The 13,900-nt window shown below is 48.2% G+C and overlaps 1 protein-coding gene across 2 annotated transcripts; it reads left to right on the forward strand.

The window, feature by feature from the left end:
* Positions 1–690: 690 nt before the first annotated feature.
* TRPV2 (transient receptor potential cation channel subfamily V member 2) lies at positions 691–13,598 on the forward strand. Of its 2 annotated transcripts, none has more exons than XM_066563311.1 (17): positions 691–796; positions 1,044–1,161; positions 2,004–2,298; positions 3,538–3,671; positions 4,306–4,458; positions 4,922–5,062; positions 5,894–6,192; positions 6,710–6,886; positions 7,326–7,484; positions 7,599–7,694; positions 8,170–8,240; positions 8,534–8,699; positions 9,721–9,787; positions 9,866–10,173; positions 11,983–12,101; positions 12,530–12,624; positions 13,325–13,598. In XM_066563311.1, exons 3-17 carry the CDS (start codon positions 2,060–2,062, stop codon positions 13,450–13,452), a joined length of 2,352 nt encoding a protein of 783 aa, XP_066419408.1. In that variant the 5' UTR covers positions 691–796; positions 1,044–1,161; positions 2,004–2,059; the 3' UTR covers positions 13,453–13,598. The 2 variants fall into 2 exon arrangements, with proteins under 2 accessions (XP_066419408.1, XP_066419409.1); XM_066563312.1 differs by having other exon boundaries at positions 13,285–13,408.
* The last annotated feature ends 302 nt before the right edge of the window (positions 13,599–13,900 follow it).

A 13,900-nucleotide genomic window follows, 5' to 3' on the forward strand; every position in this document is an offset into this window, starting at 1 on the left:
AGGGGGCTGTGGGGGAGGCAGAGGCTCTGTGCAGGCAGGGGTTAAACTTTCTGAATTTGCAGTAGGCAGCAGCTTTCCCATATAAGAGCACTGCACTCATTGGCTCTCCCCTTCAGTGAGAAATCCAGCCAGTCATTTCCTGTGCAAGCCTCCTTCACTCTGCAAAAAGCCACACGTTGGGTGAACCCCAGGGCTCTGGGGCTGCTCCTTCCCACAGGATCCCTGGATTCCCTCATGGAGCAGCCAGGAGCTCCACGCTGTGCCACTGCCAGATGAACATGGGCTTCCCTGCACAGCTTCTCACCCATGGATGGGAATGATTTTGGGTCTGCCTTGAGGCCAATTGACACCTCTTGGTGCCTGACTTGGTTTCTGCTGGGAGGTTTTTCCCCTCTGAAGGACCCGTGGGGACTCCTCGTCAGATCAGCTTTGGGTGGAGCTTGCAGCAACTTCTGGTAAGCGCTGAGCTCTTCTGACAGCCGGGCTTGGAGAGGGCTCAGGGAGCAGAACTCAGTTCTTGGGAAGTGCCAGTGGAGCTGGGAGGCAGAGGGAGCTCCCAGGGATGCACAGAGAAGGGGGATCCCTCTCAGGGTCCTGGTTTATGGGACCATTTTGCTCTTGCTTTTAACCCAGACGCTCTGTCTGTGCAAGACCGGCAGTAAATAACTCTCCTGAGCGCTGTGGAGGGATGGAAACTGCAGCTGAGGAATGATTTGGGGGAGAGGAAGACAGAAAAGCACGAGCAGACTGTTGTGGAAGTGCAGATATCCTTCTAAAGGGTTCGGCAGATGCACCAGTAAGTGTTGTGGGGAGGGAAGCAAGGCTGAGGGGACTGAAGGGTGTGTGCAGAGGAATGTTTGTCACTGGAGCGCAGACTAAACTGAGTGTCTGCATTATCACCACGGTTTGTCTCCAAACCAGCCCTTGGGTTTCTTGCTGTGAGCTGCATGAAGGTGTTTGGTGGCTGTTTTCTGCCCAGAGCTGTGGTTTTTTTCCCAGCCTAAATGCTCGTGCTGTGTCCATTTACCTCTTTGCTGGTGCAGGCTATGGAGTCAGGCTGTAGCCCCAGCAAGGGAGATTTCTCTTCAGAGCAAACCTGTTAACCCTTTGGAGGGAGTGCCTGGGAATGAGGAGGAGCTGCTGAGCAGAGCTCTGCTGCAGGTGGGTGGCTGTGGATGTTCAATTTCTGCCTCTCAAACCCTGCGAGATGCTGACTTGGGCTCTGTGCCCTGGGTGTGGTCTGAGATGCGCCCACAGGATGTGGAGAGATGTCCCCAAAGAGGAAAACAGAGCTCAGGAAACTCTGTTTTGGCTCTTCAAACCAGAACATCCTTCTCAGATGAGAGAAGGGCTGGCTGGGGGCTCTGCTGTGCTGCTGCTCTTGGGCAGAGCTGTGCTTGTGCAGGCTCCCAGGGCTGGGACTGTGCTTGCCTTGCAGCTGGGAGCTCCAGTTCTGTGCTCACATCCACAACCAGCAGCTCCAAATATTGAGGAGGTCATTTTGCCCATCAAGGATGAAATGCCAGGCGCTTTGTGCAGGTGTTTTTCCCTGTAAAACTCCCCAGCAGGGACTGTGGGCAAACTCATCCCTGTTCCAAGGAGGGCCCCCAGTGAACCTTTATCTTCTTGGCCACTTGGTGAGCAGCCTGTGCCTGTGCTGGTTGCACCGAGACAAGAACCACGATCACACACCCCTCAAGAGCCACTTTCCTTGCCTTTTATGTCAGGAGCCTGTGCTGCTGCCAACAGGTGAGGTCATCCCACTCAGGGGGCTCAGATGTGCTGCACACCAGTTGCCTGTGCTTCATGAGCTGCCTCTAAACCTCTCCTCCACTGGAACCCCACTTAGGACCCTGATCCTTTATTCAAATACTCCTCCTCCACGCAGAGTTTTACCAAATCTCCCTCTCAAGGGACCTGTGGTCAACCTGGGAACTCTCTTTGTGTCCAAACACCTTTGGGTTTTGTGAAGAAATTGTGTTAATTCTCCCCATCCTTTGCAGGTTTAGTGCCCCCACAGGGAACCTCTTTGTGACCTGCAGGACCATCTCTCCTGGCAATGGATAAATTCACAAATGGGCAGCCAGGCCCAGCTCAGAGGAACAGGCTCATAGGACTGCTGGAAACTGATGACAGCCCCCAGGAAGAGAAACCTGCCCCGAGCACAAAGGAAGAAAGGTCAGGACCTGGAAGGAAAGGAGAGCCACAGCCCTTGGAGACACCTTACCAGAAGGAGAGCAGTGACTTTGCCCCTAAAATCAAGATCAATCTGAATTATCGGCCAGGACTCGTCAGCAAGTGAGTAACTGGGGGCTGTTTGACCAATTTGGGTTGGTCCAGGTGATCCACCCTGATCCTATGGATTGTCCCAAGTGTGCGCTGAAAGAATCCACACTAAATCCCACTAAATATAATACTGAATGTCCCCAGGGATGGGCCTGACCCTGGTCCTGGGCTCCTCTCTCTGCTCTGGATTCCTGCCAGGGCTGCACATCAGCCCGGCTCTGGGAACAGCTCCAGCTGATGGAAAGAGCAGCCACTTAGGAGAATTCTGGGAAATAACTGTCTCTATTTTTCCCTTGACTCAAAAATAAAACATTTATGTGGGTTTTTTTCTCCCCCTCCAACAAAATCTCCTCCATCTCCCTCCTTCCTTCCACTGTCCCACTGGAGCTCGTGGCACATTCCTGTCCCTGCTCTCCAGAACTTCCCCCTCCAGACCTTCCTGTGAAAATGTGTATTTTATGATTGGCTTTTTGCAAATATTAAAATGAATATTATATGTGTTATGTTAGAAAGTTATGCTGTATTAATTTTTTCAAGTAGTGTATTCAATATAGTTTTAGGTTATAACATAATGTTAAAATAGAAACTATGTATGTGGGATATTTTTTTAAAGAAAGGAATAAAGTATTCACAGCAGCCACAGGACACCTAAATATTTCAGAGAAAGATAATAATTATTATTATTAGTATTATTAGTATTATTAATAGTACATATTATAGATGATAAATATTATAGATAATAAAGTATAATAAATTATATTTATTTTTATTATATTTAAATTATATTTATTTATTACATTATTATTATATTTAAATTATATAAAATTATATAGTTCTTCCCACCTTCTTCAGCCCTGAAGACACTGTCAAAATTAAGTTGGCATTGACCAGACAGAATCCTTTGTTTAAATAGAATTTATGCATCATGTATGAAGTGTATAAATATGCAACAAACTATTGTTTTTAAAAGTTAATCCTCTGTTCACGTGGGTCCTTTTTTTGGGTTCATTTTGCCCAGAAAAAGGTACTCGGACGGTCCATAACGCTTTGTTTTTATTGCCTCACATTGTCCTAAATCCCAACTATCCAAATTTTTTATCACTCTAATTACATTACTATTTTTATAACCATTTTATTACTATTAAACTATATAATTTTTTTTTTTTTAATTTTAAAAGTTTAAAACCAAGTACTTGGCGTTTTCCACCTTCCCCCCGGCATCCCTGACCGTTCCCCGCCTTTGTCCCGCAGCCAGAAGGACCCGAATCGCTTTGACAGGGAGCGGCTGTTCAGCGCCGTGGTCAGGGGCAGCCCCCAGGCTCTGGAGGGATTGCTGGAGTACTTAAGGAGGAGCTCCAAATTCCTCACCAATTCCGAGTACACAGGTACATCCCCGCTCCTGGGATGGTTTGTTCTCCACAGGGGCGGCAGGGGATGAGCTCCCGGCTCTTCGCTTTCTCTTTGCCCTCTGTCTTCTTTTGTTTTCCTCGTATTCACCCCAGGGTGGAGAATTGTCACTGATGTATTTTATGAAAAATCCTCTTGCTAGGATTTTTCTCCTGAGAGGCCTCAGAAAGGAAATGTAAAAAAATAATTCTCTGCTGCTGTGGAATGCAGCGGGTGCATCTTTGATTGGTCTCATGTGGTTGTTTTTAATTAATGGTCAATCACAGTCCAGCTGTCAGTCACAAGAATTTATTATCTTTCCTTTCCTTCCTTTCTAACCTTCTGATGAAATCCTTTCTCTTTCTTTAATATAATATATAATATATATCATAAAATAATAAATCAGCCTTCTGAAACATGGAGTCAAGATTCTCATCTCTTCCCTCATCCTGGGAAACAAACACCACCACAGAGAATGTCATTAATTGAATATATCCTAAGGTTTTTGCCTCAGGACTGCTAAAAATACTGATAAAAACCTTTAAAACGAAGATTGTGTTTGATCTCTGAATCAAGCACCACAGCTGTGTGCAAAGCACACCCACAGCCCATTCAATCCTCTCTCCCTGCCAGATGCAAAGACTGGGAAGACCTGCTTGATGAAAGCCCTGCTGAACTTAAAAAACGGGAAGAATGACACAATCCCAGTCCTGCTGGAAATAGACCAAAAGACACAGAACCCCAGGCCACTTGTCAACGTGTCCTGCTCTGACTGTTTCTACAGAGGTAAGGAAGGAAGGATTCCTGTGAGAAGAGCAGGAAAAAGGGAAAAGAGGGGACCTGGAGCTCCTGCAGCCCCCAGGTCACACAGCACACTCAGCCTTTATTTCTGATTCTGCTGCTCCATCTCCTCCAGCCTTGAGTTATACCCTCCTTGGTCTGTAAAACAGAAATGATACATGCTTTTAATAACCCAGGAAGCGAGATTATTTACTTGGGAAAGTATAAAAAGCACTTGTAAAAGTGAAGTGATCTGTGGTTGTTAAATGAGTTTGTTTGGCTGCCTCAACCCTCCCGTGGCTGTTTGGGACCTCGGTGCCAGGCAGGGGGAATTGCCTGCCCTGATTTTGAATTTCTGGTGGTTTTGAGGCTGTTGAAAGCCCTCAGCTGCCAGCCCTGCCCGCCCTGAGGCTGTGACATCCCCGCTGTCCCCTGGGCTGGCACAGTGACAGGGTTTGCTGTGCCCCAGGCCAGACTGCCCTGCACATTGCCATCGAGAAAAGGAGCCTGGAGATGGTGAAGCTGCTGGTGGAGAATGGAGCTGATGTCCATGCCAGGGCCCACGGGGAGTTCTTCAGGAAGAAGAAAGAAGGAGTTTACTTTTATTTTGGTGAGTCACTGTGGAACATGTTCCTCTGGGGTTTTTATTGCCACGCTGTGTGTGATGCCACTAATTCTGGACGGGTTTGCCCCTCTGGTGCCATCTCCAGTGCCCTTTAATCAAGCCCTTGACTTATTTAAAAAGCAGAATCCTTTCATATCTGGGGTGTTCACTGTGCATTTCCATCATCCTTGGGTTTATGTGTTTAATCCTGTCTGAGTGGCTTCAGACAGCAATACTTGGCTGGTTCACATTTGAGAGATCAGCTTGAGACGTGTTTCAGCTGCCCCAGAAACAGAGTAATTGTTTATTGTAAAGCCCTTTCAGAATCCAGAGACACTGAGGCAGAAAGGCAGAACGTATTCTGTGTTTCAGTTATAAAAATCTGGGCTATTTTTGTATATTTTATAAATTATTTTAATATATTTTATATATTCTTTTAATATATTTATACATTATTTTCATATATTTTAATACATTTTTATACATTTTAAATAGATTTCTATATTTTTCTATATATTTTATATTTTAATATATTTGAATATATTTCTATATATTACTTTAATATATTTTAATATATTTTATATATTTTTAATATATTTCATACATTATTTTAATATCTTTTATACATTTTAATAAATTCCAATATATTTTATATTTTTATAAAAAAATATTTTTTTTAAAAATATAAAATAAATTATATATATATAAATATATATATATGTAATATTTATATATATATTTAACATATTTTTCTAGGACTGCTTTTCCCCTCCTTTCTTGAATCCTCTTTCACCCCTTCCTGCTTCCCCTCCAAATGCCGTGTCCTGATCTCCTCAGGTGAGCTTCCCCTCTCCTTGGCTGCCTGCACCAACCAGCTGGATGTGGTGGATTACCTTTTGAACAACCCCCACCAGAAAGCCAGGCTGCAGGAGCAGGACACCCAGGGCAACACGGTGCTGCACGCCCTGGTGATGATTGCAGATGACACCGAGGAGAACACCAAGTTTGTCAGCAGCACCTACGTGGAGATCCTCAAGGCGGGCGTCAAGCTGGACCCCACCTGCAAACTGGAGGAGATTGTCAACTATGATGGCTTAAATCCCCTGCAGCTTGCTGCCAAGACAGGCAAAGTGGAGGTGGGGACAGCCAGCGGGGAGCCCTGGGGGTGCTGAGGAGCAGGGGTGGTGGGATTTGCACCCTTGGTTGGTGAGGAGCAGGGGTGGTGGGATTTGCACCCTTGGTTGGTGAGGAGCAGGGGTGGTGGGATTTGCACCCTTGGTTGGTGAGGAGCAGGGGTGGTGGGATTTGCAGCCCTGGCTGGTGGGATTTGGGGTTGGAGCTTCTTGCACCCAACCCGTGCTGATGCTGCTGGCAGGGGCAGTGCCAGAGGTGACCACAAAGGAGGGCACCTCCCAGCCACCCAGCTGTGTCCTGCAGAGCCTCAGCTGTCCCTGCTGCCCCTGCCCTGTCCCTGCTGCCCCTGCCCTGTCCCTGCTCCCTGGGCTGAAAGTGCCTCACTCCTGGGGCAGCCAGATTTGTTTGTTTCCCTGCTTTTAGCCAGGCCCAGGTGCTGGATGAGCCGCAGCTCCAGCTGTGCTGCTTTGGGTGTCCTCCTGCAGCTGCAGCACAGGGACAGGCTTGTGTTTGTGTCAGATCTTCAGGCACATCATCCAGAGGGAGATCCAGGAGCCCCCGTACCGGCACCTGTCCCGCAAGTTCACCGAGTGGACCTACGGCCCCATCCACGTGTCCCTCTACGACCTGTCCTCCCTGGACAGCTTCGAGGAGAACTCTGTGCTGGAGATCCTGGCCTACAGCAGTGACACCCCGGTGAGCCTCTCACCTCAGCTCCAGGACAGGCTTTTCCTCTCCTTTTCCATAGTGGGCAGCCAACAGGATATTTATTGTGGCATGAATTTGAAACTGTGGCATTTCAAGTTCGTGTGGGCTTTCAGGTGATGGTTTCTCTGAAAAAGGAATGATTCATGGGGATATCTGCAGATGTTGCTGTTTGGAGGCTGCTTGGTATGGCTCTGACCATCCATAATTTGAGAGAAATGTTGATCCTTTGGTTGTCTTAAGCCTCAGTTTGTTCAAATACCTCAATGAAGTGACTTCTATGCAATATTTCTTATCTTTCACACTAAATAACCCCTTAACGACTCCCCAGCTGAAGCCAAGCAGCTCCAGCCCTTAAAAAGACCATCCCCAGGTGAATTCCCATTCCTGCTGGCACACAGGTGCACTTTGGTTCCTTGTTTCCCCACAGAACCGGTACAAGATGGTGGTGTTGGAGCCACTGAACAAACTGCTTCAGCAAAAATGGGAAACCTTTGCTTCCAAGAGGTTCTACTTCAGCTTTGTCTCCTACCTGTCATTCATGATCATCTTCACAGCCATTGCATACTATCAGCCCTTAAGGGTAAAGGTAGGTCCAGCCTTTTTTCTGGATGGATGGAGCAGATTTAAAAGATGTGGGTGGTTGGCATCACTGTCCCTGCCCGTCTCCACTGCTTTGGGTGGTTCTGATTTTGTCTTGCAGCCTTCCTTCCCAGTGGAGTTCACAGCTGGAGGCTTCCTGTGGGTCTCTGGACTGATCATTATCTTGTTAGGAGGCATTTATCTGATCTTTGCTCAGGTAGGGGGATCTCTTGTCTGGTTCCATTGTAAAACAGGGGGGGAAAAAAAGGAACAGGATGGAGCAGCAGGATCTGTTCTCCTGACACCAGGATGTGCAGGAGGGAATCCTGCTCTGGGACACTCAGTGAGACCTGCAGTGGCAGGGGCAGCACAAGCCAGGTTGCTGGACAAGGGGGATCACAGTCCCACAACAGCAAATAATTCTGAGAGACTTCTGTGATTTGTGGCATTAAAATGCATCCCTGGCATTTAATGCAGGCTATTAATAAAGCCATTGGGCTGAGGCATGATTCAGCCCTTGTTTATCCTTGCCCTTTATAAATAAGGGCTTTTTTCATCTGGGAGGGATGAAATTGGGGATCTTGGAGATGAAAGGAGGAGCACGTGGAGCAGAGCTTTGCCTGGGGCAGGGCAGGGCTGCCTCTCTCACATGGCCTGGCTCTGATGAATGGTGCATTGATTTTGCTCCCCAGAGCCTGTACCTGAGGAGGAGGCGCCAGTCCCTGAAGACCATGTGCTCTGACAGCTGCATCGAGATCCTCATGTGAGTCCTGGCCTCTGCCACAGCTTGGAGCTGCTGCTTTGTGCAGCTGAGCTGCCCCAGCACTGCCACAGAGCTGGAGAGCAGGAAAAGCAGATCCTCTGCTCCCCTCTCTTTGCACCTCTGCTGCTGCCTCTTGTCCTGAGCCTGTTTTTGTTGCTGGGTGGGCTCTGCATGCTCCTCGCAGCCTCCCCAAACACCTTTTATTGCACAGCAGATCTGTGATGCCAGATGCCAGGGCCATTTTTGCCGAGATGAGCCACTGCCAATTCCTTTTTTTTTTTTTCCCCTTCCAGCTTCATCCAGGCCTTCTCCCTGCTGCTGTCAGCAGTGCTGTATGGAGCCAGCTCAGAGAACTACGTGGCAGTGATGGTGTTCTCCCTGCTGCTGGGCTGGGTGAACACCCTCTACTACACCCGCGGCTTCCAGCGCACCGGCATCTACAGCGTCATGATCCAGAAGGTACCAAAAAAACCCTGCAGATCCAGAAGGTATCAACAAAAAACCCCTGCAGGGAGAGGCTCTGGGCTGGTATTGCCACCAAAATTTCAAGATGTGTTGTTTTGGTTCCCGAGTAATGAGAATTGGTCCTCAGAATCTCCTAAACAATTGTGCAGTTGGCAAATGAACAGGGAATTGACAGAAACGCTGGTGTTGGAACAAATTGTGTAGAGGCTGCCTAGAGGCAACTGCTCATCCTACAGGAGGGTCAGGAGGATTTCATCAGAGGATGAAATGAAGGGGAAGTAGATAGGAATCAATACAGATATTAATACCTATTAAAAACAACAGTCATTTTGCTTCATTGCTCTGCCTGCAAAACTTCAGTTACTTTGCCTGCAGCGTTTGTAGTGGTCACAGTAAAATTAGCACACGCAAAAAGAATTAAGTGCAAGTAGTGAAGGAGCTGGGATTGGTGTCCTGTGGAAGCACAGGTGCTGCAGGGTGAGATTGGGTCAGTGTCTTCATCTGCAGCAAATCACTTGTTTGGCACTGCTGAACATCCCAGGTGCCAAAATCCAGCTCCAAACAGCACTGAAAACCAGTTTGGGCCCCCTGGAGATGCTCAGCATGGCCTGAGAAGGGTTTCCAGATCCACAGAGGAACCTGGGACTGGAAAGGCAAAGCAGGGGTGAAATGAGGTGCCAGGGAAGAATTCTGGTCACCATTTGTGGAAAGGAGAGGGGGGTGTGTGTTGAAATTATTTGGAAACAGCCATAGTGGGAGCTAACAGGATACTTACTTGTTCATACTAACAGAGCAACAAAGAAGTTCACAGCACTGTCAGATTAAGCTGCCAGTGATATTATTTACCTGTTGAAGTAATTTAATACATATTTGCAGTTTTTAAAACTGGATGAAAGGTGGAAACCTTGCTGTCAGAGTTCCTGAGGGCTGGTTTGTGTCAGCTGGCATTGTGTGAGATCATCCTGGTGATTTCATGTGAGATAAAGCCCAGCACTTCCCCTGGTTTGTGTTTCAGACCATCATGAGGGACCTGCTGCGCTTCCTCCTGGTCTACATGATCTTCCTCTTTGGCTTTGCTGCAGGTGAGCCCTCTCTGGGTTCTGTGTGGGCTGAGCTGCACAAATCCCTTTCCTGAGGGCTCAGGTTTGTTTTCCCCGCAGCCCTGGTGACGCTGATGGGCGATGCCCCCTCGGTGTCCCAGAACAAGTCCCTGGCTCCCCTGGAGAGCTCGGGCAGCCACGCCATGTACGGGGGCCTGCTCAGCGTCTCCCTGGAGCTCTTCAAGATCACCATCGGCATGGGGGACCTGGATTTCCAGGAGCACGCCAGGTTCAGGTACTTTGTCATGCTGCTGCTGCTGCTGTTTGTGATCCTCACCTACATCCTGCTGCTGAACATGCTGATTGCCCTCATGAGCGAGACCGTCACGGATATTTCTGGCTACAGCAAGAGCGTCTGGAAGCTGCAGGTGAGGCCCAAAACCGAGTCCCAGGTGCCACTGCCTTCCTCACAGAACAGCATTTACTTCTTTGGTAACACAAAGACATGAAATTAGCGCTGGCTTGATACCTCTGCCAGCTCTTACCTTGCTGCAAGCCCTGAGCAGAACCCTTCATCCCCTTCCTTCACCTTCCTCACAGACACAGCTTGGGAGTCTGGGATGTGTCCCCACCCTGGTTTCCCAGCTGGGAACTCCTTGCAGCCACAGGAAAACACAGGAGCTGCTCAGACCTGAGCCCCAGAGGAAAAAGTGTCAGCCTGGCCCCTGGGCTCCCCTCAGGTGTGCTCTGGGCCTGACCCTGCTGCTGTAACCAGGTGGTCCCAGCCCAGCAGGAGGCTGATGTGTCCCAGCTGTGCTGCACAGACCAACTGGCTCCAGCTTAGCCAGGCTGGGGCTGGGGGAGCCAAAGCAATCTGTCCGTGGCACTGCAGCCTCACTCAGCTCTTCAGCCTGCTGGAATGAGCTCAGGAAATGTCTCTTCAGAGCCACAATTCAATTACCCTGCAAGCAAAGCTGCCCCAGCAGGCCCTGGAGCCCAGCAAAGCTCTGCATGGCTCCTCTCTGATGCCCTTACCCTGATGACTTGTGAAGGCTGGCCTAGAACAGAGGCTGGACAGAGCTAAAGAATAAAATAGAAATTTATTGAAAGGATCTCCTCAATGGATCCACCTTGGGCAGCACAAGAGCCCAGCCAGGGCTGTACCCAAGATGAACCAGAATGGGCACAAAATGAACCCAAGATGAACCAGAATGGGCACAAAATGAACCCAAGATGAACCAAAATGGGCACAAAATGAACCCAAGATGAATGGTCACAAGGTCACGGGGTCTCTCATTTTTATTAAGTTCTGCTCCATTTGCATATTGCAGTTAATGGTCCTATTCCATCTTTAGCCCATCAAGTCCCATCCTGCTTGTTTTTTTCTCTCTTCAGCCCACGTTGTATTTGTGGGGTGCCCTTGTGGCAGGAAGGAATGATGAGTCTGACTCCATGCTCTCAGAAAGCTGATTTATTATTTTATGCTACTATATTAACTAATACTAAATATATAATACAGAATATAGAATACTAAACTAACCTATGATATAGAATACTAAACTATACTAAAGAATACAGAAAGGATACTTACAGAAGGCTAATATAATGATAATATGAAATAATGAATAAACAAGATAATAATGAAAATTCATTACTCTCTCCAGAGCCCCGACACAGCTTGGTCCTGATTGGCCAATAAGTCAAAATAATTCACACCAGAATCCAATGAAACAATCACCTGTGGGTAAATAATCTCCAAACACATCCTAAAACAGCAAAACACAGGAGAAGCAAATCAGACAATTATTGTTTTCCTTTTTCTCTGAGGCTTCTCAGCTTCCCAGGAGAAAAACCCTGGCTTAAGGGATTTTTTTTTTCAGAAAATATGAATGCCACATGTCTGTCCTAAGCTCAGCTATTATTCTGCCTTTCACATGAAGTTGTCACCCTGGGAGTGCATTTTTAGGTGTATTTACACCTATATTTTAAGTGCATTTTTAAGTGTATTTACAGCTGAATTTTAGGTTCATTTTTAGGTGTATTTACAGCTCTCTGCAGGGGTAACCTGGGGCAGTACTTCAGGAGCATTTTGGGGTTGGGCTCCACTTCAGGAGCACTTTGGGGTTGGTTTCCCTGGGGATTTTCCAAGCCCAAGGAGTTTCTGAGTGGGGAAAGGCTGGGCTGGGCTCTGTCTGTGCCCTGGCTTCTCTCTGATTTTGTGGGTTTTGTTCTTTCAGAGGGCAATTGCCATCCTGGAAATAGAGAAGGCCTGGTTGTGGCGCCAGGGGGGGAAGAGGAGATCTGGCTGCTTCATGTCCGTGGGGCTCAATAAGAAAGATGAGAGGTGGTGCTTCAGGTAAGGCAGAGTCACCATTCCCCCCTCACTCTCCAGCTCCAGTGGGGTCACAGCCTGGGGCACCACAGGGAATTTCAGCACTGATCAACCACACACTCCTGGCTACATCCAAATTCCAGGCTGGAGGTTTGAGAATTAATTGATCCTCCAGCATTGCCACCTTTGTATTAACAACATTCCCTGAGCTGGAGAATTTGAAACCAGAACAGGGGGCAATATACAGGGGGAAAAGATATTTTGCTTCGTGGAGCTTTGATTGTGGAAGATCTTTGCTCGAATTAAAAGCTCTGTAAGGTGCTGCTGCTGCAGGCAGACCACCAGGGTGGTGTTGGCAGGGTGAGCTGGGCTGGGAGGCTGCAGAACAACGAGATCTGCCTTGAGGTGCTGCATTCCAGGCATCAGTGTCTTGTGTCACTTTGTCTCTCCAGAGTAGAGGAAATTAAATGGACAGATTGGGCAAAGGATGTGGGAGTTCTGAAGGAAGAACCTGGGAGCACCAATGATTCAGAACTAAATCCAGAAGGTAAATTTAGTCATGAAGAAAGGTCTGCAGTTCCCTTTCAGCTTCCTGCTCAGCAAACTGCTCTTGGCATGTTGTTATGTCTTTGGCATTCCAGGCAGGCCAACTTGAAATTGCTTCCCCACAGCAGCATCCCTTGTGAGCTGAGAAAATAAAGATTTAGTGTAGGGCTGGCCAGAGTTTGGGAACAAACTGAGGATGAAGGAGATGCCATTCCTATCCAGCTCTGGGAGAAAGGGGCAGGAAATGCTGCTGAGGAAAAGCAAGGACTGCTCTTATTTTTGGCTCAGTAGCCCAAATATGTGAGGCTTTTCCTAGGAAAGGTAAAATTTAGGCTCATTCATCCTGCAGATGCTAAAATCACAGGGCTTTCAGAGCCTGAATCTGGGCATTAACTCTGGCAGTGCTGTCAGATTCTGCCTGAGACCTTTGTTGGCTTCCCTTAGTGGAGCTGGGAAGGAACTCTGTGGAAATCAGAGCTGTTTCCCTGTTAGAAAAATCTTGTTCAGCCTGGCCAGGAGCTCCAGTGGCTTTGGACACATCCTCCAGTGCAGATTCCCCCTGGGTGCCAGTTTGCCAGGACTGGGGAGGTTGCAGTGCTCTGTGGTGTGTGTTGGGTGTTCCCTGAGCCTTCACCCTTCTAAAGCTGGGTCCCTTTGTCAGCTTCCTGCTGATGAGGGGCTGCTCTGTGTCCCTGCTGCAGACACCAGCTCCTGGAGACCAGCACAGAAACCACCGCGAGCAGCTGCCCCGGAGGAGCTGGCGCTGCTGCAGCCCCAGGCACCTGGCACGGAGATGGTTCCTCTGCACAGACAGCCCAGGGAGCTCTGACAGCTCCTCTGGACCTGCCTCCATCTCCAGAGGAGCTGCTCTTCCCCCTGCAGCTGGGAGAGCTGAAGGCACTGTCAGCAGCAAAGTGCATTTCGTGGAGGACTGTGGCTCAGCCTGTGGCTTTCAGTGTTGTCATGCACTTTAATGATTCATTTCCTCTGAAGAAACTGTTTTTAACTTGACTTTTCTCTGCCTGACACTTTCTTATTACTATTCCTAAAGACCCACTGGTGGGACTGAATTGCTGGGGCAGTGGGAAAGGCAGAGCTCTCTGAGCTGTGCAGGGGTAATGCTGATGGAATAATGTGGATAATGCCCAAGGAATCACCTGGCTGAGGATGATCCCTGTCACAAGGGACTGCACTAAAGTGCTTTGGAATAAAAAGTGTTGTAGAGTCCTAAAAGCTGCTGAGGGTGGAGTTGTCTCTGTGCTGGTGAGAGATGTGGG

Source organism: Molothrus aeneus, chromosome 20 (genome assembly GCF_037042795.1).
Source record: "Molothrus aeneus isolate 106 chromosome 20, BPBGC_Maene_1.0, whole genome shotgun sequence".
NCBI lineage: Eukaryota > Metazoa > Chordata > Aves > Passeriformes > Icteridae > Molothrus > Molothrus aeneus.